The sequence below is a fragment of the Bubalus bubalis genome, chromosome 23, assembly GCF_019923935.1.
Source record: "Bubalus bubalis isolate 160015118507 breed Murrah chromosome 23, NDDB_SH_1, whole genome shotgun sequence".
Lineage (NCBI taxonomy): Eukaryota > Metazoa > Chordata > Mammalia > Artiodactyla > Bovidae > Bubalus > Bubalus bubalis.
This window is the reverse complement of record NC_059179.1, coordinates 853541-878975: the sequence shown is the minus strand read 5'-3', so window position 1 is coordinate 878975 and position 25435 is coordinate 853541. Positions and strand designations below refer to the sequence as shown.

The window sequence follows — 25435 nt, the reverse complement described above, 5'->3', positions numbered from 1 at the left end:
TTTAGAAACTGGTATTTTATAACTTTCAGTATGATATGGCTACTTACTCTCTATCTCAAATGCTTCACTTTATTCAAAAAATCCAAATAGAACTGTATTCTTTTTACATACACTTAGCAGCCTATTTAAAGAAAGACAATTTATCTTGAACAAAGTGTTACTATGAACAGAAGAAAAACACTTTATATATATATACCAAAATTACATTTGACTACAGGAAAAATTATTTTTATAAGGACAGTTACTCGTATCCAGAAAGTGATTTTTTAAAAAGTACTCATGTTCTCTATGCCCAGAAATATGTATAAAAAAGGATTTTCAAAGTGACAGAGGTATTGCTGCTGCTACTGCTGCTGCTAAGTCATTTTAGTCGTGTCCGACTCTGTGTGATCCCATAGACGGCAGCCCACCAGCCTCCTTCGTCCCTGGGATTCTCCAGGCAAGAACACTGGAGTGGGTTGCCATTTCCTTCTCCAATGCATGAAAGTGAAAAGTGAAAGTGAAGTCGCTCAGTCGTGTCCGACCCTCAGCGACCCCATGGACTGCAGCCTTCCAGGCTCCTCCGTCCATAGGATTTTCCAGGCAAGAGTACTGGAATGGGATGCCATTGCCTTCTCCGACAGAGGTATTACCTAATACTATATGGCAATAAGATGGCAATATATAAATTTATCAAATCAACACTCTGTACAGCTCAAACATACACAATGTCATGTGTCACTTATCTTGCAATAAAAAGATGAAATTGAGAAAAGAATGTGATTAAATACAAAAATAAATGAGAAGAATTTTCAAATACCCAATCATGTAAACTACCAACTGCTGCTGCTGCTAAGTAGCTTCAGTTGTGTCCGACTCTTTGCGACCCCATGGACTGTGCAGCCTAGCAGGCTCCTCCGCCCATGGGATTTTCCAGGCAAGAGTACTGGAGTGGGTTTCCATTGCCTTCTCCAAAACTACCAACTAGGAAATATTTATAGAATCCCCAGAAAAGGATTCTCAAAACTTCACCATTCTACTATCCAGGGATTTATTTTCTGAGCTAAATTAAATTTCACATATGAAAAAAAAAAAAAATTCATATATGAAAAATCTAGATTTCACCTACAGATTAAAGCTAACTAGTTTCAGTGAGACTCCTTTATTTATATTCTCTCTTTCTCTATTTACTTAATTTCATTTATTCATTTATTTTTTTATTGAAGTATAGTTGATTTACAATGTTGTATTCATTTCAGGCATGTCTGTTTACTTCTACTTTACTAGTTAAAGCTAGAACATAAAGAGATCTGAGAATTTCTCCAATCTCAACCCACTACCCAGTCTTGATCAGTTACAAAGACGTTTGTAAATCAAAAGTTAACAGTGCCACCTTGAAAATATCGAAACAGGTAACAAAAAAGATACTTAATTTTTTTTAAAGGAAAGGTAACCCAGAAGACATGAGGAGGGGGAGAAAATGACAAGTACAAATCAACTAAAATCTTGAATTATATGTTTTAAAGAAATTTCAAGTGAATTTCAACAAATTGTATTTCAATTATTTGCAGTTAATATTTTAAGTGTTAGTCTCTCAGTCATGTCTGACTCTTTGCGACCCCAAGGACTGTAGCCCAATAGGTTTCTCTGTCCACAGAATTCTCCAGGTAAGAATACCGGAGTGGTTAGCCATTCTCTTCTTCAGGAGATCTTCCGCACCTAGAAATTGAACCCACATCTCCTGCACTGCAGGCAGATTCTTTACTGCCTGAGCCAACAGAGAAGTCCAATAAATATAATAATCCCCACAGTTGAACAGCACACGTTTAAAAAGTCAATATAAAACTGGAAAATTAAACAACCATTCATTCACTTATTAGTTGACCACTAAGGACACTACTTGAAAAAGGCAGAAAGTCCCAAAGCAAGCTACTGATATATTTACTTCTCTCAAGTCTCATACTTTAAGCTAAAATACACTCCACCTGCCTATATATAATATGCTCCTTACATAAACTTACAGTCACCTTTCATTAACTAGTTAAAAAAATGCTCTGCTTCTTGGTTTTCTAACTATTTTCCCTGTTGCCAGTTCAAAATACTATCTTTTCCAAAGTCACTCTATACTCCTCCTCTCTTGACTGCTTTGCTCTTATAGCTCCTATTTTGTTTCTTTTACAATGTTGTATTTACAGATTATTTACAAATTATTTATTACAAATTATCTTAATAATTCTTTTGTTATTAAATCAAAGTGAGTCTTATCATCTATACCATCTTGGGATCAAGGAAATAACAGTATAATTGTTGACAGTCATTTAAAAACAAGGAATTCCTGGGACTTCCCTGGCAGTCCAGTGCTTAAGATTCTATGCTGCCAATGCAGAGGGCATGAGTTTGATTCCTGGTCAGGGAACTAAGATCCCACATGCTGCACAGTGCAAACAAAAGATTTAATTAATTAATTTCTGGAATTTATGTATTTGTATGCAATAAATTCGTTTAAATGTAATAAATTCCTATAAATATATTTATATGTATAAATTCCTCATATTTATATAAGAAATAATTATATATAATTCAGTTCTGTTCAGTTACTCAGTCATGTCTCACTGTTTCCGGCCCCATGGACTACAGCACACCAGGCCTCCCTGTCCATCACCAACTCCCAGAGTTCACCCAAACTCATGTCCATCGAGTTGGTGATGCCATCCAGCCATCTCATCCTCTGTCGTCCCCCCTCCTGCCCCCAATCCCTCCCAGCATCAGGGTCTTTTCCACTGAGTCAGTTCTTCACATCAGGTGGCCAAAGTATTGGAGCTTCAGCATCAGACCTTCCTTCCAATGAACATGCAGGACTGATTTTTCCTTTAGGATGGACTGGTTTGATCTTGCAGTCCAAGGGACTCTCAAGAGTCTTCTCCAACACCACTGTTCCAAAGCATCATTTTTCAGCACTCAGTTTTCTTTACAGTCCAACTCTCACATCCATACATGACTATTGGAAAAACCACAGCTTTGACTATACAGACCTTTGTTGGCATATAATTAATTAAATATAAGGAATTCCTAAATTGGCATTTTCTTCTGCCCACCAAACCTCTTCTTACTTACTGGTTAAATATAACAGAAAAACAATTTAAAACTGATATATTTGGTAAACTTCAGTATATTCAGTGAGGATTGGTTTTGGGATTTTTGTTCTGTTTTGTTTTTTAATTTAAATTAGGCATGATTGTCTTGGAGGAAAATTTTTTAAATTTGGAACACTGATTCTAAAATTATCCAACTCTATCTTTAGTATTAATCTATAAACCCATTGTGACTGAAAAGTTTAATAAATTTACCAAACGCTAAGGAAATAACTATCTGAAAAAAAAATCCTAACAGAACTCATACTAAAATTCAAGTTATATCTCCCAATTTTAACATTCTAGACTTATATAATTTAGTCTATATTTATATTCTTATTCCCATTCATTATTTCACACTGCAATCATATCCTTTCTCAGATAAGCAAACTATATGTAATTATAAACTGCTAACTACTATACAAAGGAAAGCCATGAGAATAAAATTAGGAGAACTCAAATTACAGATTCAACATAATTCCTACCAAAATCCCAGGTGGACACTTGCTTGCAGAAACTGACAGACTGATCCTAAAATTCACAAGGAAGTTGAAGAGACCCTAGGTAGTCCAAACAATCTTGGAAAAGAACAAAGTTGGAAGTCTAACAATTCCTAGTTTCAAAAGTAATTCCAAAGCTACATTAATCAAGACAGTCTGGTTCTTGGGAATTCCCTGGTGGTCCAGTGGTTAGCACTCAGTGCTTTCACTGACATGGGCCAGAGTTCAATCCCTGATCAGGGAACTAAGATCTAGCAAGCCATGTGGTACAGCCAAAAAAACAAAAACAAACAAACAAACAAAAAAAAACCAGACAGTATGATTCTGAGAAAATATCTGCTGCAAATCAATGTATCTGGTAAAGGGTTAATATTCAAAACATATAAAGAAGTCAGACAATTTGATATGAAAAACTAACAAGTGTTGTTGAGAATATGAAGGAAAGGGAAACCTTGAGTACTACTAGTAGGAATGTAAACTGGTACAGCCACTATAAAAAACAGTATGAAAGTTCCTCAAAAACTTAAGAAATACCATTATACACCCAAGAAAAAGAAAACACATATCCTGGCACTACATGAACTACCTGTTCACTGCAGCATGATTCACAATAGCCAAATTGTGATATAAAACAATTTAACTGCACATCAATGAATGAAAGGATAAAAATGTGGTATGTACAGGCACACCTCATTTTACTGCACTTCATAGACACTGTGTAAACCTTCAGAGCATAGAAACCTTCAAAAATGAAAGTTTATGGCAACCTTACATTGAACAAGTCTATCAGAGCCATTTTTTCCAACAGCATTTGCCTCAGTTCATGTCTCTGTGTCACATCTGGTAATTCTTGCAATATTTCAAACTTTTTCATTATTACTGTATTGTTATGTTAGCTGTGATCAGTGATCTTTGATATTACTATTATAATTGTTTTGGCATTTCTTCAGCAATAAAGTATTTTTAAATTAAGTCACATCCATTTTTTTTATACATAATGCTTTTGCATACTTAACAGATTATAGTACAGTGTAAACAAAATTTTCATTTGCACTGAGAAACTAAAAATTATGACTTGTTTTACTGTAATATCTGCTTTATTGTTGAACCCATGGTATCTCCAAGGTATGCCTGTACATAAACAACAGATTATTCAGTTATTAAGAAGAAGGAAATCTACTATCTGGAGTAACACAGATGAACCTTAAGGGCATTATGCTAAGTGAACTAAGACAAAGACAAATATTGCATATCTTCACTTACACATGGGAATCTGAAAAACAAACCAAACTCATAGAAACAAGAGAGTAGAAAGTGGTAAATTTTACCAAGGACTGGGAGGGGAAATACAAAGAGGTTAGTATTCATTTTCCAACTATAAGTTTAAAGTCTGAGAATCTAATGTAAAACATGGTGACACATCAATAATACTACTGCATAACTGAAATCTGCTAAGAGGGTAGAACATGTTCTCATAAACACAAATCAAAGATAAATATGTGAGGTGAAACATGTGTTAATAAACTAAATGAGTGAATCCTTCTACAATGCGTATGTATTTCAAATCACCACAATGTATACTTTAAATATCTTGTGTAAATGATACCTTAAATAAAGCTGAAGGAAAAAAAAAAAAAAAAGACTGTGGTTCTGCCATAAAGATAGACAATAGGAATCAACAGAAGAGAATTGAGAGTCCACAAATGCACTCTCATTTATGTGTCCAGAGCATTCAATGAGGGAAAAAATGGTCTTCTCAACAAATGGTGCTGGGATAACTAGATACACATACGCAAAAGAGAAAGGTTGACCCCATCCTCAAACCACACACAAAAAACTAACTTAAAATATACATATATCTCAATGTAACAGTTAAAAACTATAGAAGAAATATAGGAGTAAATATTCATGACTTTAGGTTAGGCAATGGTTTCTCAGCCATGAAACAAAGAGCACAAACAACAAAAGGCAAAATTAAATTAGACTTCAAAATTAAAAATATCTGTACTCCAAAGGTATTATCAAAAAAGTGAAAAAACAACCCACAGAAAAAAATAAACCAAATTAAAAGTGAACAAAGGACCAGAATAGACATTTCTCCAAAGAAGACATGCACATGGGTCAATAAGCACATGAAAAGAGGCTCAATTCCATGAGCCATTAGGGAAATGCAAATAAAAACCAGAATGAGATACCACTTCACACCCACTAGAATAACTTATAAAAAAAGAAGAGAGACAGAATAACAAGGTTTGGGCTTTGGGTAACAATGCAGAGAAACTGAAACTCCTATATATCATTGGTAGAAATATAAAATGGTGCAACAACTTTGGAAAACACTTTGGCAGTTTCTTTAAAATTTAAATTTAATCATGGCATTCACTAGTCTCAAATTCAGGAACTACATACCTTAAAAAACATATGTATGTAACAACTTGTACATGAATGTTCATAACAACATTATTAATACAGCCCCAAAGTGGAAACAACACAAAGTTGATCAATGAACCAATGGATAAACAAAATGTGGTATATCCATACAAAAACAAAAAAGAATAAAATACAGATTTGTGCTAACAACATGGACGAACTGTGAAAACATTATGAAAGAAGCCAGTCACAAAAGACTACATATTGTATTACATGATTCCCTTTATATGAAATGTCCAGAAGAGGCAAAGCTATACAGTCAGAAAGTAGACTAGAGCTGTCTATGGCTAGTGAGTTGGAAGGAAATAAGTGACTGCTGATATGTATAGCTTTTCTTTTTAGGTGATGAAAATGTTCTACAGTTGAATATGTTGATGGCTGCCCAACTCTATGAGTATACTAAACCAATGAACTGCTACTTTAAATGAGTGAATTGAATGGTGGGTAAATCATATCTCAATAAAAATGTTATTAAAAAATACAAACAGAAGAACCTCTATTTGGGGAAATAACACACAGAGAGCAAAATCAGGCAGTGCCTTATTTATTTCTACTGTGTGTCTATATATATATATATGTTTTTATATATATATATAGACACACACACACACATATATAAAGGCAATGGAAACCAACTGAAGAATTTTTAAGCTGGGGAATGTCAAAATTAGATATACATTTTAAAACATTTGGAGAACAGACCAGAAGAGAATAAAACTGAAATTGAGAGGTAAGATACTTGTCTAGAGAAGAGTAATTTTGAAAATGGGACTCAGGTGCTTGAAAATTAAGATCAACAAAATTGATGGATGGCTTTGAGAGACGATGGTACTAAAAGGTTTCCACGTCATTCACTGAGACGGAGAATAACAGAGATTTGCTGTTACTGCTTTGGTTGTTATTTTGCAAGAGGGATGTAAGTCAGTTTTTTACATGTTAGTCATAGATGTCTTTAAGTTATCCAAGTAAAATGTTGAATAGGCTGTTAGCTATATAGATTAGGAGATCAAAGAAAAACCAGAGGCTAGATATGTACGTTCAGGAGTTATCAATACAAGTGAAACTGAATCAATGAGAATAAAGGACACTACTTGAGAAGAAACAGAAGGCAGTAAATGGAACTAAGTGGAATACCTCAATATTTAAAGAACAAAGAAATGAGCTGACAAAAAAAGACTGCAAAGTGCTCTTAGGGAAAAAACAGGAGAGACTGCAGTGTTATGGACACAAAAAGGAATGTTTCAAGGACATAGTCACGTTGAAGGCTGCTTTTAAAAGTGAAGTAAGATGAATAATGAAAAATGCCATTTGAATTTAGTGACACAGAGATGTCATTAGGGACCTTCATGAGGCACCAGTCTGGTGGCATGATGAAGCTAAAGCCAGATTAAAATGGGTTAAAGAATACAGCATGGGAAGTAAGGCAATAGTAACAAATATAACAAGTTTGGGTACAAAGGGGAAGCATTTAAATTCACTGCTGCAGAACACAGCAGGATAAAAGTGGGTTTTGATTTTTTTTCTTTTTCAATTGAGAGTGATTTGAACATTATTTGAAACAAAAAGGAAAAACAACTAAAGAGAGACCAAAGTTGAAGATAAAGAAAACTAAAATAAAATAACAAGAGAGAATCAAGAATATTAGGTTCAGAAGAGGTGGAAAAGAAATGCAATCCAGAAAGCAAAGAGAAGGGCTGCCTCTGACAGGAGGATGGAAAATTCTTCAATGTAGGGAGGAATAACGAGGAAATGAAAGCATATGCAGGTTAGATGTGTACGTCTGTTAGCAGGAAATTAAAGCAAACCCTGTATAATGGCTTATTTTTTCTGAAGCAGAAGCCAAAATTATCTCCTAAAAGAAGGAAAGTGGAAGGGTGAATGATTTGAAAACAGTGAAGGTTTAAATAGGCACCACTTGTTTATAGAATTTTATTCCATATTACCTAACAGTGGCATATTGTTTTCAAAGAGGGCCTCAACGTCCTTATGCACACTGCCATTTGTATTGTGACTTCTCTTTTTCCACAACCAAAAGTGGAGTCTTCTCCTTCCTATGAATATGGACTGGCCCTGTGACATACTTTGACCCATATAATTCCATAAAAGTGACAGAAAGTGACTTCCTAACCTAGATCTCAACAGACCTCATAGCTTTCACTCTTGCCTTCCTAAAATGTATATAGTACATGTAGAAGCTCCAGTCAGCCTTCTGGAAGGAACCTTATGGGAAAAAGCCCAGCCACAAGTTAGTATCAACTTGTAAGACAAATAGGAAAAGGAGTACATCAAGGCTGTATATTGTCACCCTGCTTATTTAACTTATATGCAGAGTACATCATGAGAAAGCTGGAATCAAGATTGCTGGGAGAAATATCAATATCCTCAGATATGCAAATGACAGAACCCTTATGGCAGAAAGTGAAGAGGAACTAAAAAAGCCTCTTGATGAAAGTGAAAGTGGAGAGTGAAAAAGTTGGCTTAAAGCTCAACATTCAGAAAACAAAGATCATAGCATCTGGTCCCATCACTTCATGGCAAACATATGCGGAAACAGTGGAAACAGTGTCAGACTTTATTTTTGGGGGCTCCAAAATCACTGCAGATGGTGACTGCAGCCATGAAATTAAAAGACGCTTACTCCTTGGAAGGAAAGTTATGACCAACCTAGATAGCATATTGAAAAGCAGAGATATTACTTTGCCAACAAAGGTCCATCTAGTCAAGGCTATGGTTTTTCCTGTGGTCATGTATGGATGTGAGAGTTGGACTGTGAAGAAAGCTGAGTGCCAAAGAATTGATGCTTTTGAACTGTGGTGTTGGAGAAGCCTCGAGTCCCTTGGACTGCAAGGTGATCCAACCAGTCCATTCTAAAGGAGATCAGTCCTGGGTGTTCACTGGAAGGAATGATGCTGAAGCTGAAACTCCAATACTTTGCCCACCTCATGCAAAGAGTTGACTCACTGGAAAAGACTCTGATGCTGGGAGGGATTGCGGGTAGGAGGAGAAGGGGACGACAGAGGATGAGATGGCTGGATGGCATCACCGATTTGATGGACATGAGTTTGAGTGAACTCCGGGAGTTGGTGATGGATCGGGAGGCCTGGCATGCTGCAGTTCATGGGGTCGCAAAGTCAGACACAACTGAATGACTGAACTGAACTGAACTGAAAGACATAGAGTGAGGTCACTTGGACCAACCAGACCCAGAGGAGCCATCAGATGAGTATAGTCACAAGAGGGACTCTGGATGAGATCAGAACTGACCACCTGAGCCCATCGCAAAATGCCAGTCCAGGGAAAAATAAGCAAAGAAAACAATGGCTTTAAATCACATTTTTAAACCAGTAGTAACCTAATTTATTTCCCTTTTTTGTTTTAAATATACAGAAAAAATTACTGGCACTTTTCTCATGGGAAAAAAAAAATCACAAATAATATCACATTCATTTATCATATTATTTCTTTTGCACTAAACTTAAAACTTCTTTAAAACAAAATTGCTAGAGTCAGAGCTTTGAGGTTCAGCCACTCATTCGCTTACTAATCATGTACTGCTTCCCAGAATAAATCCAGACACTGTCCATATACCAGTGAACAAAAGAGATAAAAATCTCTGCCAGCACTGAGGAGTTATGGATAACCTAATTCTAAAACATATGTAACATCTGTAACCTTCAAGAAAACATGCAATGAGAAATGTATGTATTACACTAAAAATCACTCTTACCCTCATGCCAAGCACCAAGAACCCAATCTCTTCCATTAATGGGTACTTGCTGACCTGTTGCTGAATCTTCTCAGATGAAGCAAAAGGATCATAGCTTTTCCGCCCTATCTTTACATCCATTATACAGGGCTTATTAAATTTATGGGTCACATCTTCCAGTTTTAGGTATAAATCTGTTATTAAAGAAAAACCCTAATTAGTAATAGGAAAACATATTACTACTTAAGAGAAAACAAAAATGAGGAAATCTTAAAACTGAGAAAAAGTTAAAACTGATCCAGAGTCAACAATTATTATTACTTCACCTGGAGGGGAAAAAAAAAGCTTGACTAATAAATTTTATAACAGGTATAAATATCACAGAGTAACTCTTGCAAGAGGTGGAATAAATATTCAACCATAATTAAAAGGTATGAATTAGATATAAGGCTTCCAAGAACATTAAAAAGGCAATGAGATAATTTTTAAAAACCGCCCTTGAATACATTCTCCTTTTGAACATGATTTACATCCTATGTGCCTCAGCAGGCATCTTAGTGTTTTAACAATTTTTTAAATTCTTCATTTAAGAATAGTAAAAGGAATAAATCCTTTCCACAGAGGATACAACAGGTATAGGTTAAGAAAGGTAAATCAATCCAAATGATGTTAATGCCAAATATACATTCTAGGCCTACTAGTCCAAAAGGAAAAAGAAACACCCTGCTTTTTAGAACACAAAAAGTCTTCAAAAGTTCATCTGTAAATAACTTTGGCATCCTGTATACACCTTCCCTCAGAAAACTACTAGAAAGGGAGATTCAAGTAAAAAATTATAAACATCTCAGTTATAACACACTGTAGCCGACCTTATAGTTTTAGGTTGAAAATACAGGTCTGATTGCACTGAGGGAAAGAAGTAAGGAAAGAAAGTCTTTCCCCCTTCCTAGGTGAATAAATCTTCCCAAACAAAATTCTGAATGAGATCACAAATTTCAGTCATGTCATAAGAAGCACTTCTTGTAAAAACCTTTCCTTACAAACAGAAAATATTTTACTTTTTATCAAAGTAATAAGGTTTGATTTTTTGAAATAAATGAATTTATTTTTTAAAATCTTATCCCTTAGTCAAAGGAAAATGGAGAGAGGGAGGATTGCGTAGAACCAGGTGAAGTTAAGAGACAAAAAATTAACTGTAGCCTAAGAGACTAGAACTCACAGAAACAAAAAGGAGCAGGCTACATTTAAAAGAAAGGTTCTAACAAAGGGACATTTTCAACAAGATAAAAGGTCTGGACACAGACATCCTGTTGATGGTGAGAGATAATGAGACAAGTAGGAATATCCTGCTCAAGAAACTAGAACCCACCCATTTCTGTACTTTAAAAAGATAACCATAGGAAAGTATGATAAGATGGGGAAGAAGGAAGCACAGCAGTCCCCTTCACATACTTCCCATTTTCAGCTACCTTGAGGAAAGAGAAAGAAAGGGATCCATCCTCTCCCTTAAAATTGTATAAAAATTTCAGTAACAAGGCTTATGTATCAAATATCAGAAGAGACTAATTAGATCCCAATACAGTAAATCATTAGCATTCACAAGTTTATCATCATTAATTTCCATAACTCAAGAAACCCTGAAGGCCTTAGTGACATAAGGCTATACATGGGAAGATAAAGGTAGTGTGCAAATCTAGCTAAACATCACAGCATCTACAGTTAAGTGTAGGGTTATTATTTTCTACCTGCCAATTTGGTAGTGATTAAAAACAAGAACTATTTTTTGGCCAAACAAAAGAAACAAGAGAAGCTAAAGACTTTTTGCAAATCCCTATTTCATCCTCTCTTGGGAAAGAGAAAAATACAAATGCAAACTCTCCTTACAGTAGGAATATAATAAATGCCTGCTTGAGTGAATCAATGTTTGCCCTTCTCATTCTCTTTCTGCCCTTTTGGCCTTCTTCATCCTGTAATAAGTTGAGCCATTCCTTCAGTAAACAGGCCTAAGTATCATCAGTTTTATCTGACATTTATTTTCACTAGGCAAGGGCTTTCCTGGTGGCTCAGATGGTAAACAATCTGCCTGCAGTGGAGGGGATCTGGGTTCAGTCTCTGGGCGGGGAAGACCGCTGGAAGGAAACAGCAACCCACTCCAACATTCTTGCCTGGAGAATTCAATGGACAGAGGAATCTGACAGGCTACAGCCCATGGGGTCGCAAAGAGTTGGACATGACTGAGTGACTAATACTTGACTAGGCAAATATGTTTTTATCTTACTTTCAGATTCTTGATATGCTTTATTTGATTTGAATTACCAAATCATATAAAACATATATATATATATACACACACACATATATATATATACATATAAATGGCTAAATTATTGATTATTAGCCTTAAGTTCATAATTCTTAAATTAAGGCCTACTGAGAGTTGGTTTAGTGTATTCTTTTGGTTCTCTAGGTAAAAAGTTGAAATTTTGAGATTCTTGTTTCTCTTTCCCTCTAAGTTACTAAAAAAAAAAAAATCAACATCAAAACCTGCTTTAGAGATGCATATGGCAATGGCACCCCACTCCAGCACTCTTGCCTGGAAAATCCCATGGATGGAGGAGCCTGGTGGGCCGCAGTCCATGGGGTCGCTAAGAGTCAGACACGACTGAGCGACTTCACTTTCACTTTTCACTTTCATGCATTGGAGAAGGAAATGGCAACCCAATCCAGTGTTCTTGCCTGGAGAATCCCAGGGATGGGGGAGCCTGGTGGGCTGTCATCTACGAGGTCGCACAGAGTCAGACACGACTGAAGTGACTTAGCAGTTAAAAAAAAAAAAGGTTATATATCTAGCAGTTTGCCACAGTTGCTTGCGAATAAAATAGGGAAATGAGACATGATGTGGGAACTGAGATTTAAATTTATTTTTTTTTCAGATTATCATCACTAGAAATAAATTTAAATACTGATTCTCTCTGAAAAAAATGCAAGAGAGCTTAATTCAAAATAAGTCAATCTCAAGACAATAACTTAAATGATCAAAGGCATTTTAACTACAGGAGAGCCTCATTGATAAGGCAATGCTACAGATAACAAAGGACAGTCAGCCAAAGCCCCTGTGGGTATAGAATGGTACAATATTTCTCAATTTTTAGGTGTATAGAGAATATGTTCTAAAACTCGGATGGACTAAGAGTAAGATAGTGTTCTATCTGGAATAGTTCAGGTTCATTTTGACCAAAGTCAAGGAAATAAATTAAACTATATTGATATGATGTTTGGAAAATAATTATGACTTTTTGCTATGATGTAACTTGTAAGGAAAGTAAAAGTTAAAAAACATTTAATATTTTTAAATATTAAAAAAATAAAAGTTGATTTTTTCATATATACATATGAATTAATGTGTGTATAAATCACATTTAGAGCAAAATAACTATGTTTACTTGTTTAAATTCTTAAAAGCTCTATTTAGTACAACAGATTCTGATGAAGCCAATCAGTCTGTCAGAGGTCTAAAGACTGACATTTGTGAACCTCAAATCTAAGAGATAATCCACTAAGCTTAGTCTTAATATTTGTGTAATAAATAACAGGACATCTACTTTTCATAAATATATGGATCTCATTATAAGAAGTCACACTGACTAGAAGTATAGTTCTCTATGGTTGTAAGAGAGAAATATGTTATCTATTAATTTATGGAAAATGTATATAGAATTTCTATAGTTCTTTAATTTTTTGAGGTAAAAATCATAAAAATATCTACCAGGTAGTCCAAAATATACCACTTCATGCTTTTATAAGCAGTCTATAAGTTAAGACTTCTCAGTGGCTGTACCAACGACAAAGTTAATATGCTCAAAATATTTATATATTTCATCCTGCTGACGATAGTATGTTTAAAATTATATAAGGTTACTATGAACAAAAAAGTTTTTCTATTTTAAGTGTATTTTCTATTTAAATATATACAATTAAATATAATTATCTTAAATATAAATTAAATACTTACATCATTTTCTAATACATTACACATAAAAAAATTCTACTGTTGGAATACAGTCCTGATACTAAGGAAGAAAAAAAAAGGGGGCAGAAAATTCCCCAGTAACAAAGGAGAAAAAAATAAAAACATTTAAAATATTATGGAAAACTGAAAGATCTGCAAATACTTATAAACAGTAAAGATGAGATAACTATTCCTTTAAAGGAAAGACAAAGGTGAGGACATTTAGAGAGTTGAAGATTTATTCAGATCCTCTTAATGAATATTGATTATATAGATCATTACAACATAGGTTCCAAGCTTCATCACATTCCTTCCCACCCTATCTAGGCATTGGCTACCATCTTCATTTCTGAACCTCCCAAAATGTAAAAAAGGCCGGGTGGTGAAACCCTGCCCATTTATGAAGCCAAATGGAAAAACAGAGGACACCTTTCTTCTGCCTTTCACATCAATCATCAGCTATTTCTGAGAGCAACAGAAGCTTGAAGTATAAGGAATTATAAATAGAAGAGACCTTGAGTGTCCAAATGTGGGGTGAAGGGGGAGAAAGGGAACAGCTTATTTCAATCCATGCTTCTTAAAACCTGACTAGTAGTGAAATCCATAAACCTATCAATCAATGAGACTAGAGATTACATTTGAGAACTCTCAATTTGCTCAAACCTACTTGAAGATATACTTTTCTATTCCGCCAAATAAATTTTGATGGTACATGTATCTATGTGCTTATACACAAGTAAAATGAGATTTAACATATATAACTAGTTTCAAATCTTCAAATATAATTGTAAGAAATGCTTTACCTTAAAAAAAACTAGTCATATTCTAAGGTTTGCTAATGTGATGTTTGTATAACTCTATGACTGTAATTTTAAAAAATGGGTGAGATTTATGGTACATAAATTAAATGTCAATAAAACTGCCATAAGAAATTTAAAAGGTAAAAAACTGTTGGTCAGGACATCCTTATGCTTCCTTTAAGTGACAATAACTTGCTGTGCAAACTAGAAGTACTTTCTCTGTTTTACAACTTTGGATTCTAAGAATTATACAAAGTTGTATAACACTCTACCTTGAGACTTCCCTGGTGGAGTAGTAGATAGGAAATCTTCCTGCCAAGGCGGGGAACACGGGTTTGATCCCTGATCTGGGAAGATTCCACACGCTTCTGAGCAAGTAAGCACACATGCCGCAACTACTGAAGCCCCAAGCTTTTGCTCCAAAACAAGAGAAGCCACTGCAATGAGAAGCTCATTTACCACAACGAAAAGTGGCCCCTGCTCACAATTACAGAGAAAGCCCACATGCAGTAACCAGACCTAGCACAGCCATAAATAAATAAATAAAGATGCTCAAGTAGAAAGAGGGGAAAAAGAGTCGAGAAATAAATTTTATCAATTTAATACTATGTAAAGTATAGTAATGCAAATCACAGTGTTCTATTAAAATTTAAGAAAATATTCATTTTCATGATCCTGTGGACTAAAGATGTCAAAAAGTTTCCCATCTTATATTTGTTTCATTTACCATCAAAATGATAAAAACAGAAAGAGGACTCCATGAATTCTCTAGCAAAATCAAAGCTTAACAATCTCTATGGTGCAGTTCTCCTTCCAGAGCTAAAAACTGGAAAGGAAGGGGGTTCCGTGACTGTCCAGTGGTTAGGACTCAGTGCTTTCACTGCTGTGGCCCAAGTTCAATTCCTGATCAAAGGAACTCCCAGGAAGTTGCAGTGCGGCCAAAAAGAAAAAATATGTTTTTAATTTTAAAAAATAAATTAAAATATTTTTCAAAAGATTACAAAGGAATAGGAAATTTCCTAAGGCAATTGTTGGTATTACAGGACCACATCTATTTACATGTATACTTCTATTTATATTTTCTCCTCTTTTTTCTCATTTTCCTCACCTCATCTTTTCAACTCAGTAGTACCAACATCTCCATTTATACTCAAATAAGAGTTTCAGAGTTTATAAAGCATTTTCACATAAAATAACATGCATTTTCACAACTCCACGTGAAATTATTTTCAATGTATAGAAGAAAAAGTGGAGCTCCAAAAGGTTAATGAGTTACAGTAGTTCACAAAATTTGGAAATAACCAACAAAGAAGCCAAGGCTTCCGACTTCAAAGTTACTGATCTTTCTACATTAGCATAGATATCCCTCAGTATTGAAAACCAAAAAGGTATTGATTGCTAGCAAGTCTTTGATTTTTTAATTATTTTAAATTATACAATTCTAGACTACAAAATGTTTCAATTAAAACATTTCTTCTCCTACCCAAATTCTTCTTATATACTCTACTTTTCAAAATAATGATGCTGTTGGCTCAATTATTTGACCCACTGTATTTTTTTTTGGTTGTGCCTCGTGACATGCAGCATCTTAGTTCCCTGACCAGGGCTTGAACCTGTGCCCCTTGCAGTGGAAGTGTGGAGTTCTAACCACTAGACCACCAGAGAATTCTCTCTACCCCTTCTAAATAATTTTTTAAACTTAACATTTAACTATCTAGATATAGATTAGATAAGAAAAAAGGAGGGAAGGGAAGAGGGAAGAAAGACAAGGAAAAAAAGAAGGGAGAAAAGAAAAAGGGAAAGGAAAGAAGAGGAACGTGAGAAGAGAAGGGGGAAGACAGGAAAGAGGGAAAGAAAGGAAAAGCAGGAGCAGAGCAAAGCTCAAGTCCCCTGCCTCCCCAAATGAAGCACAGAAGAATCCTACAAATCCTGGGGAACCATTGATTTACTATTATCTGAGGATACTCACAAGAGATACTATGAGTCCTTATTAATGAAACCTAGCATAAGTAGTGACAAAGAACTGAGGGAAAGAACAACCTCAAACTTGAGTCCCCATCTCTCCTGTTCTCAAAATGTGGTTCAAGCAAAATCTCCATTAGGAAAAAAAAAACAACAACAAACACACTTTTATTTAATAAGCATATCATGAACTCCAACACAGATACGCATTATCAAAATGTCTGGGAGTTGAGCCTATTAATTTGCATTTTAGCAAGACTATGGGTTTTTCTTAAACTCAGTCAAGTTTGAAATTCTTCCCTCACTCATGAATCTTCAATGGTTAGCCGTCATGTTACCAGTTTAACTGACTTTTGTCTGCTCTGTCAAAGGCCTTAATGTGGCAAATACTGCTTCAAGTATTAACTAATATTAAGAGAGAAATTCTGTGCCCTTATATAAAAAATTTTGTCCTCTATATGAAAACTACAAGTATTTTTTAAAGCATGCACGTAGGAAATGAAGGAACAAGACAGAAGATAGGAAGGAAGTTACACAAAGAAAATATTTCTTGATTTTTCTTTTTTCAAAATGGGAAAAGAAATTGCTCAAAATGTTTGGAAAAAAGAACATCTGATAATTAAGAGTATTAAGTACTAGTGTATATATATACATATATATTATATATATGTCCATTCAATTGTTTAAGAAATTGGTCATTAATTTGTATATGCTATTTAAGAAACTGGCTATGAAAAGCAAAAGTATTAATAAGTTTTCTTAATGAATAAGAGAAAGAGTAGTAAGAAAAACACATATATTCTGTTTTTATAATACGAGGCTTAATCCTACTTAAATCTTTTAAAAAGCAATTCTCATGAATTAAGACTAAAAGATGGATTTTAAAGAAAAAATTACCATTTGGTGCAGTAGGAGGTGACCAGATGCCATAATATTTTGGCAAATATTTTTGTAGCTCTAAAAGAATATCATCAGTACAATCAGCAGCAAAAACCTGAAACAAAGAGAAATGGAACATTTGCAAGTTAGTTCCTTGTAATGCTTTCTAACTGCTCCACACATTTCTCAAATAACACAATACAATGAATCATAATTTATCCAGTATGAGTTTTAACTGGAATTTAATAAGTTTAAGTCTGGAATAAGCAAAAAAAAAAAAAAAAAAAAAAATCTCTATGTATAGTCTCCAATGAGAAACTCTGTATTATTTAGAGCATATTCTTGGTTATCTAATTCTAGCCTTTCACTGTCCTTGAACTATTTTACAACAAAGTAAGTTGTAGATAACTCTTAGCAAATGCAAAAGAATTCTTGTCCATAGACAAAGAATTCTGGCCAGAGGAGGATCTGTGCCTCACTGGAGTCTCAGTGGTAAAGAATCCATCTGTAATGCAGGAGACTTGCAGGAGACATGGGTTCAATTCCTGGGTCAGGGAGATCCTATGGAGAAGGAAACAGCAACCCACTCCAATACTTATGCCTGGGAAATTCCGTAGACATAGGAGCCTGGCGGGTTGCAGCCCATGGGGTCACAAAGAGTGAGACACAACTGACCAATAAACAGCAACAGAGGAGGATTACTGACTTCCCTCCAACCTCCCTGGAAAGGGAGAGTTTACAGTGTTCTTATGTACACTCATTTCACCTTCCCTTTATGCCATATAAATTTGTGCTTCTTTGACTTTTCTTTTGAACTAGGTTTTAACGCCTGCTTAGTTCTGATACTAAGTAGGGCCCTGTGGGGCTCCTGAGCACAAAGCCTTTCCGTATCCCCCATTTCTTTGATTATAAGAAAGAGGCTTCATTCAGCCTGCATGACCTTTCCTGAGTTCCAATGTGCAGATGCAAGCAGTTACTAAATAGGAAAGAGAGGTGAAGTGACACCAGGGAGAAACAGTCAAGAGCAGCCTTGGGGGAAGGTCCTGTTTCCCTATCAAGGGATACACACAACACTATCTTTGAACTGTTTTGACCCCAGACAAGTTTGAACCTGAAAGTTGATGACACTGACTCCTACTTACCTCACCACTAACCCATCAGAAGAATGCAAGCCAGTCACTGCTTTGATCCTTATCACCTACCCCCACCTCATGTCTGTTAAGACCTTTTCCTATTGCCCAGGGATGGGGACACAGTTCTTGAGGGAATAGCCTGCTGGGTTCCCTTGTTGCCTGGCAAAGAAATAAAGCCACTTTTTCTCTCTCCTCCATAACAATTTCCATATTTCTGTTTGGCATCAGCACACAAAGTCAATATTTTCGCATCACTTACCTCATTAAATGAGTTTAAACAAAATCTTTAACGTGTTTATTTTATATCTGTAAAGAAATTGTGATTTTACCTTAAAAAATGTATCATTTAACTCAATGTAAGTCTAAGTATTGTTCATTTAATTATTTGATTTATAACCAGTAATAATTCTAGAAAACAATGGAAATATGCAGATATCCTGGAACTAGATTTTTAATTTTTCTTCTAGAAAAGCAGAAAGAAAATATTTTTTGTTTCAGACTCAGAGACTGAGGGAAAGAACTTGTGGTTGTCAGGGAAAGGGTGAGTGAAAGGAATAGTTAGGGAGTTTAGGATAACAGGTACACACTGTTAATATCTACAATGGAAAATCAACAAGGACCTCCTGTATAGCACAGGGAAGTCTGCTCAATGTTATGTGGCAGCCTGGATAGGAGGGTAGTTTGGGGAGAATGCATACATGTATATGTATGATGAGTACCTTTGCCGTCCACCTGAAACTATCACAACACTGTTAATCGGCTACACTCCAATACAAAATAAAAGGTTTAATAATAACTTGCAAGATATCTTACTCATTAACTCTTGCCAAATAGGTCTACTAATAATAATGACTAGCAAGACATCTTACCCATTAACTCTTGCCAAATATGGTGTACCTAAGTACTCAAAACCATTTAAGTTTACTCATGTAAAATGCTTTGGGCTCAGAGGTCCACTCTGAAGACCTGAACCAAAGGATCTCTGAACTTAGGATCAGTCCTAGATGAGGACAGAGATACTAAAAGAGGGAGAGTAAAAAAATGCTCTGAGCCAAGCTAATACAGAAAAAAACAGCAAATACAACAATATCAGGAATAAAAAGGGAGTCATAATTAAACTAGCATAGCATTTTAAAAAATACTATGAAGAACTTTACCAGGTGGATAATTACATAAAACTATAATATATATTTTAATACCACATTAACAAAGAAAATCAAAACATTTAAGAAACTGAATCATTAGTTAAAAAATATATCCCTTCCCAGGAACAAATGAAAGGAAAGATGGAAAGGACTTATGGAAGAAAAAGAGACAAGTCAACAGGCTGCTCTGATGAATTTATAGGTAAGTTTTATCACGTCTAAGGAATCAAATACTTATCTGATACAAATTCTTCCACAGAAAAGAAAAAGAAATGCCCCTCAAAACTCATTTTATGAAGCTAAAAGAAACTTGGTGTCAAAACAAGACAAGGACAATATGTGAAGAAAATAATAACCTCATTCATGAGCATAGCTGTAAAAAATCTTATATATGTAACAAGGCAATGGCACCCGACTCCAGTACTCTTGCCTGGAAAATCCCATGGATGGAGGAGCCTGGTAGGCTCCAGTCCATGGGGTCACTATGAGTCGGGCACGGCTGAGTGACTTCACTTTCACTTTTCACTTTCATGCATTGGAGAAGGAAATGGCAACCCACTCCAGTATTCTTGCCTGAAGAATCCCAGGGACAGAGGAGCCTAGTGGGCTGCCGTCTATGGGGTCTCACAGAGTCGGACACGACTGAAGCAACGTAGCAGCAGCAGCAGCAAACAAAACCCAGTAATGCATATTATTAAAAAACAAAAATAACATGTCCAAGTATGTTTTATTTCAAAAATCAAAGGTAATGTAATATTAGAAATCTGTTATGGCATTTACCAGTGGCTTCCCCAGTGGCTCAGATGGTAAAGAATCTGACTGCAATGCAGGAGACCTGGGTTCAATCCCTAGGTTGGGAAGATCCCCAGGAGAAGGGAATGGCTACCCATTCCTGTATTCTTGACTGAAGAATTCCATGGAGGAGAGTATAAAAGCTGGCTTAAAACTCAACTTTCAAAAACTAAAATTGCAGCATTTGGTTCCATCACTATATGGCAAATAGATGGTGAAAAAGTGGATAAGTGGAAAGAGTGGCAGATTTTATTCTCCTGGGTTCAAAAATCACTGCGGACAGTGACTGCAGCCACAAAATCAAAAGACGTTTGCTCCTTGGAAGAAAAGCTATGATATAGCTAGACAGCGTATTTAAAAACAGTTATCACTTTGCCAAAAAAAGTCTGTCTCAGTCAAAGTTATGGTTTTTCCAGTAGTCATGTATAAATGTCAGAGTTGGACCATAAAGAAGGCTGAGTGCCAAAGAACTGATGCTTTTGAAATGCAGTGCTGGAGAAAACCCTTGAGAGTCCCCTCGGACAGCAAGGAAATCAAACCAGTCAATCCTAAAGGAAATCAACCCTGAATATTCATTGGAAGGACTGATGCTGAAGCTAAAGCTCCAATCCTCTGGCCACCTGATATGAAGAGCTGACTCATTGGAAAAGACCCTGATGCTGGGAAAGACTGAGGGCAGGAGGAGAAGGGGGCGACAAAGGATGAGACGGTTGGATGGTATCACTGACTCAATGGACATGAGTCTGAGCAAACTCTGGGAGATAGTGAAGGACAGCAAAGCCTGGTGTGCTATAGTTCATGGGGTCAAAAGAGTCAGACACAACTTAGAATATGAACAAGGGTATTTACCACATTAACAGATTAAAAGAGGAAACTCATGATCATTTCAACAGATACAGAAAATCTTTGCCCTCCTGCATTGTCTCTTCCTGGTGCAAGAGACTAGGGGGGTTGGTGAACAGCTGAGGTCACTTATTTACTTCTCTAGTTTCCTCCTTATCAGTCCAAGTCTTCTCTTAAAGTTACCTTGCTGAGTTCCAGCAACCACTCCCTCTCCGTGCTGACCAGGCCTACAGATGGTATATAACCTTCTTTCTTGCAGGTGTAAATAGTATTTCACTGTAAATAGTCCTTTTATTAAACTGATAGAGTGCATCATTTGTTCCTTGAGAGAATCTTAACTCACAAAGAAAGCACTTTCTTTAATTTATGGAGAAGTATCTCTCAAAAACTTAGCTTGAAAGTCATACTTTAACAGGGAAATGTTAGAAGCACTTTTACTAAATGAGGAGAAAATTCCCCCCACCATTGCTTCAGTTCATCACACTGAACTATATAGAAATCCCCGATAGAAGTATATAGATTCACAAGGGACAAATAGAGTTTCCAATCACAGAAGATGCAACCATCTATACAGAAAGCAACTAAAATTCTTAGAAAGTCTCAGATAAATATAAGTTACTAAGAGTTCACCAAGATTATTGTATGTAAGAACACCGTACAAATATCTCATTCCTGTGTATTAGCAATCATTGGAAAACTTAACTCAAAAAAATACTGTTTACAATAGAAACAAAAAATAAGAATGAATCCAACTAAGAATGAATCCCACAAAGTATGTGCAAGACTTTTACAGAGTAAATATAAAATATTTTCTTTGAAGAAGAGGAAGTGTCAGCAATTGAAAGCATATTCTAAAGCCAGACTGCCTATGTTCAAATCCAGGGACCATCATTAACTATTTGAATGATCCTGGTAAAATTATTTAAATTAATCATACTTTAGTATAAAATGAGGATAATAACAGTGTATCTAACTCACAGGGAAATGTTGTTGTTAAATGAGTTGGTAAAGCATAACTAGCAAGTATTTGGTTTTTGTTTTGCATTATCTTTTTACTTGCACCTAAATTTAAGAGGTAAAGTTATAAAATTCTTAGAAGAAAATATGAGCATTCACCTTCATGACATTAAATATGACACTAAAAGTCTGCACTTCAAAAGACACTAACAAGAAAATGCAGACAACTCAGAGAATAGGGGAAATATTTACAAGTCACATATGGAAATCAAAGCAAATTACAATAAGATTAACACTTCACATTCACTTGAATGCCTATTTAAAAACAAAAACAAAACTAACAAGTGTTGATGAGGATATAGAAAAACTGGAATCCTCATATATTAGTGGTGAAAGTGTAAAATAGGGCAGGCACTTTGGGAAACAATTTTGACAGTTTCTCAAATAATTAAACGTAGAATTACTATATGACCCAGTAATTCCACTCCATATCCAATTCTAATATCTAAAAGAATTAGAAAACAGGTATTCAAACAAATACCGATACATAAATGTTCATAACAGCCTTATCTACAAAAGCCAAAAGATAGAAACAATCCAAATGTTCTTCAATGAGTAAATGAATAAACAAAATGTGGTATGTAAATTTAATGAAGTATTACTCAGCCACAAAAAGGAACAAAGTTCTAGTGCCTACCACAAACTTTAAAAACATGCTCAACAAAAGAAGCTAGACACAAGAATAACTAAATCCATGGAAAGCAGGTTGGTGGGTGGAAGACATTGGGGTGAGGGAGGAATAGGACATCGTGGCTTAATTGAGTACAGGGTTTTTTGTGTGTGTGTGCTGAAAATGTTTTGTTAACTAGACAGAGGTGATGGCTGCAAAACATTGTCAATCTTCTAATAATTATTCCTAGTAATAAGGTTAATTAAATGTTAACTGTCCCCCAATCCTTCCCTTCTACCCTCCTTTGGAGTTTCATAGTACACACTAGCATGTTCAAGGCTCAAAGAAATTCTATAGTAAAAAAAAAAAGTACTTAGTTAAACTCAGCATTTCTGAAAAATACAGTCTATCATCTAAGTGTTTTTCAAAAATGTAGATCAAAACCCATCAATCAAAATTAATTCAGTATATCAAAATAAGAATCACTCAAAAATGAAATAGAATAGAAAATACTAGAATATATTAAACATCGTATTTTTTTTGAGCTGTTATTTCAGTCACATACAAAGTGTACTATGACATGTTATCAAATGTATTTCTTATTGAGTCAGCAGTATAAAATTATGAAAAGCACTTTGAATACAACAAAACAAATCTTACCTCACTTACCATATTATAAAATTCCAGCTCTCTTGGACCCCTTGGAGGCGGCTGCAATTGTTTCAAAACTGTGCCATCTGGATGTTGCAGTATACCTACAGAACAAAAATAAGATATTCTAAAATGCTTTAATAGCCAATTTCATAAATTTAACAGTTTCCTTTTACTTATTTCAGAAATTGAAACATTCAAACAACATATTTCAGTGCCTGTTATAGGCAAAGCACCAGGAACACAAATTCTAAATAGCTTGCTTTTGTTGTTTCCAACTGTTATGCCCCTTATAGCCCCCTCAGACTTTCTAATAAATAGAACATACTTAAATTTTTATAGAAATTCTTCAGTAATAGACTTTCCAGGAGATGTTAATTTATAGTTAAATAAGAAGCAAATTGGGCCTCCCCATTCTGAAGGAGATCCACCCTGGGATTTCTTTAGAAGGAATGATGCTAAAGCTGAAACTCCAGTACTTTGGCCACCTCATGCGAAGAGTTGACTCATTGGAAAAGACTCTGATGCTGGGAGGGATTGGGGGCAGAAGGAGAAGGGGACGACAGAGGATGAGATGGCTGGATGGCATCACCAACTTGATGGACCTGAGTCTGAGTGAACTCTGGGAGTTGGTGATGGACAGGGAGGCCTGGAGTGCTGTGATTCATGGGGTCGCGAAGAGTCGGACACGACTGAGCGACTGAACTGAGCTGAACTGATAGCTCAGTTGGGTAAAGAATCCACCTGCAATGAAGGAGACCCTGGTTCAATTCCTGAGTCGGGAAGATCCACTGGAGAAGGGATAGGCTACCCACTCCAGTATTCTTGGGCTTCCCTGTGACTCAGCTGGTAAAGAATTCACCTGCAATGCTCAGGGAGACCTAGGTTTGACCCCTGGATTGGGAAGATCCCCTGGAGAAGGGTAAGGCTACCCACCCCAGTATTCTGGCCTGGAGAATTCCATGGACTGTATAGTCCATGGGGTCGCAAAGAGTCGGACACGGCTGAGTGACCTTCACTTTCAAGAAGCAAATTAAAAGCAGTAGCATAAACTGATCCCACTTTTATAAGCAAACAAAAAAATGTTAACAGTGGTTCTATATGAGTTTCCCATTTTTTCATTTTTTTAAGTTTCTCTAATCTGTTATAAGAAAGCAACTAAAGTTTTTCCTGAGTCAGATGCACTGTGTAAAGCTGTACTGATAGCATGAGGGCACCAAGCCAATGCGAAATGTAGGGGCTGAAATCAGGTGCCAAGCCTGGACAAGAAGGGGCACCATTTTATGATATGCCCACTCAAAGGGGAGGCTGTTTTTCATTTATATGTAAAAATCTTAAATTTTCATATATTGAGATTTCATAAAATCATGCCAGTTAGAACACAACAGAGCTCAAATAAATCTATTTCCAATTTTGATAAAATACACTACTTAAGTTTCTATTTCTTTGGCAAATTTCAGGAATTTTTAAGGACAAAAATGTAGAATTTAATCAACAAGGTATCAACCTAAAAGATACAATAATCGAGTTTGTTTAAGTGCTACTTATAGAATATAAGGAAAGTAAAAACATTAATTCATATGAGTAAGATTGGTTGGTAAGTAATGAAAAGATTTTGGGACTTCAAAGAACAGTCTAACATAGCTAAAAGTTACTGAAGAGAAATACTTTTCCAAAAGTCTGGGAGAGCCTTCACGCCCATGGTAACAAACATTTTCAATGGGCTAATGAATAAAGGTAGATGTAAAAAAGCCCTGGAGCTTCCTGATGGCTCAGTGGTAAACAATCAGCCTGCCAATGAAAGAAACACAGGTTCGATCCCTGATCCAGGAAGATCCTACATGCTGC

The 25435-nt window shown here is 35.6% G+C and overlaps 1 protein-coding gene across 17 annotated transcripts in view; it reads right to left on the bottom strand.

Moving 5' to 3' along the window:
• The window catches only part of IPMK (inositol polyphosphate multikinase), a 116464-nt gene that overhangs the window by 71967 nt on the left and 19062 nt on the right, over positions 1-25435 (bottom strand). For 11 of the 17 annotated variants that reach the window (XM_025274090.3, XR_006640525.1, XR_006640520.1 and 8 more), the window contains exons 2-5: positions 23597-23691; positions 17415-17511; positions 14828-14992; positions 9768-9940 (exon numbers count right to left, since the gene is read on the bottom strand). In XM_025274090.3, coding sequence (XP_025129875.1) covers positions 9768-9940; positions 14828-14992; positions 17415-17511; positions 23597-23691 — 530 coding nt within the window. The remainder of the gene's footprint in view (positions 1-9767; positions 9941-14827; positions 14993-17414; positions 17512-23596; positions 23692-25435) is intronic. The other 6 variants (XM_044935155.2, XM_025274091.3, XM_025274092.3 and 3 more) reach the window with 5 other exon arrangements.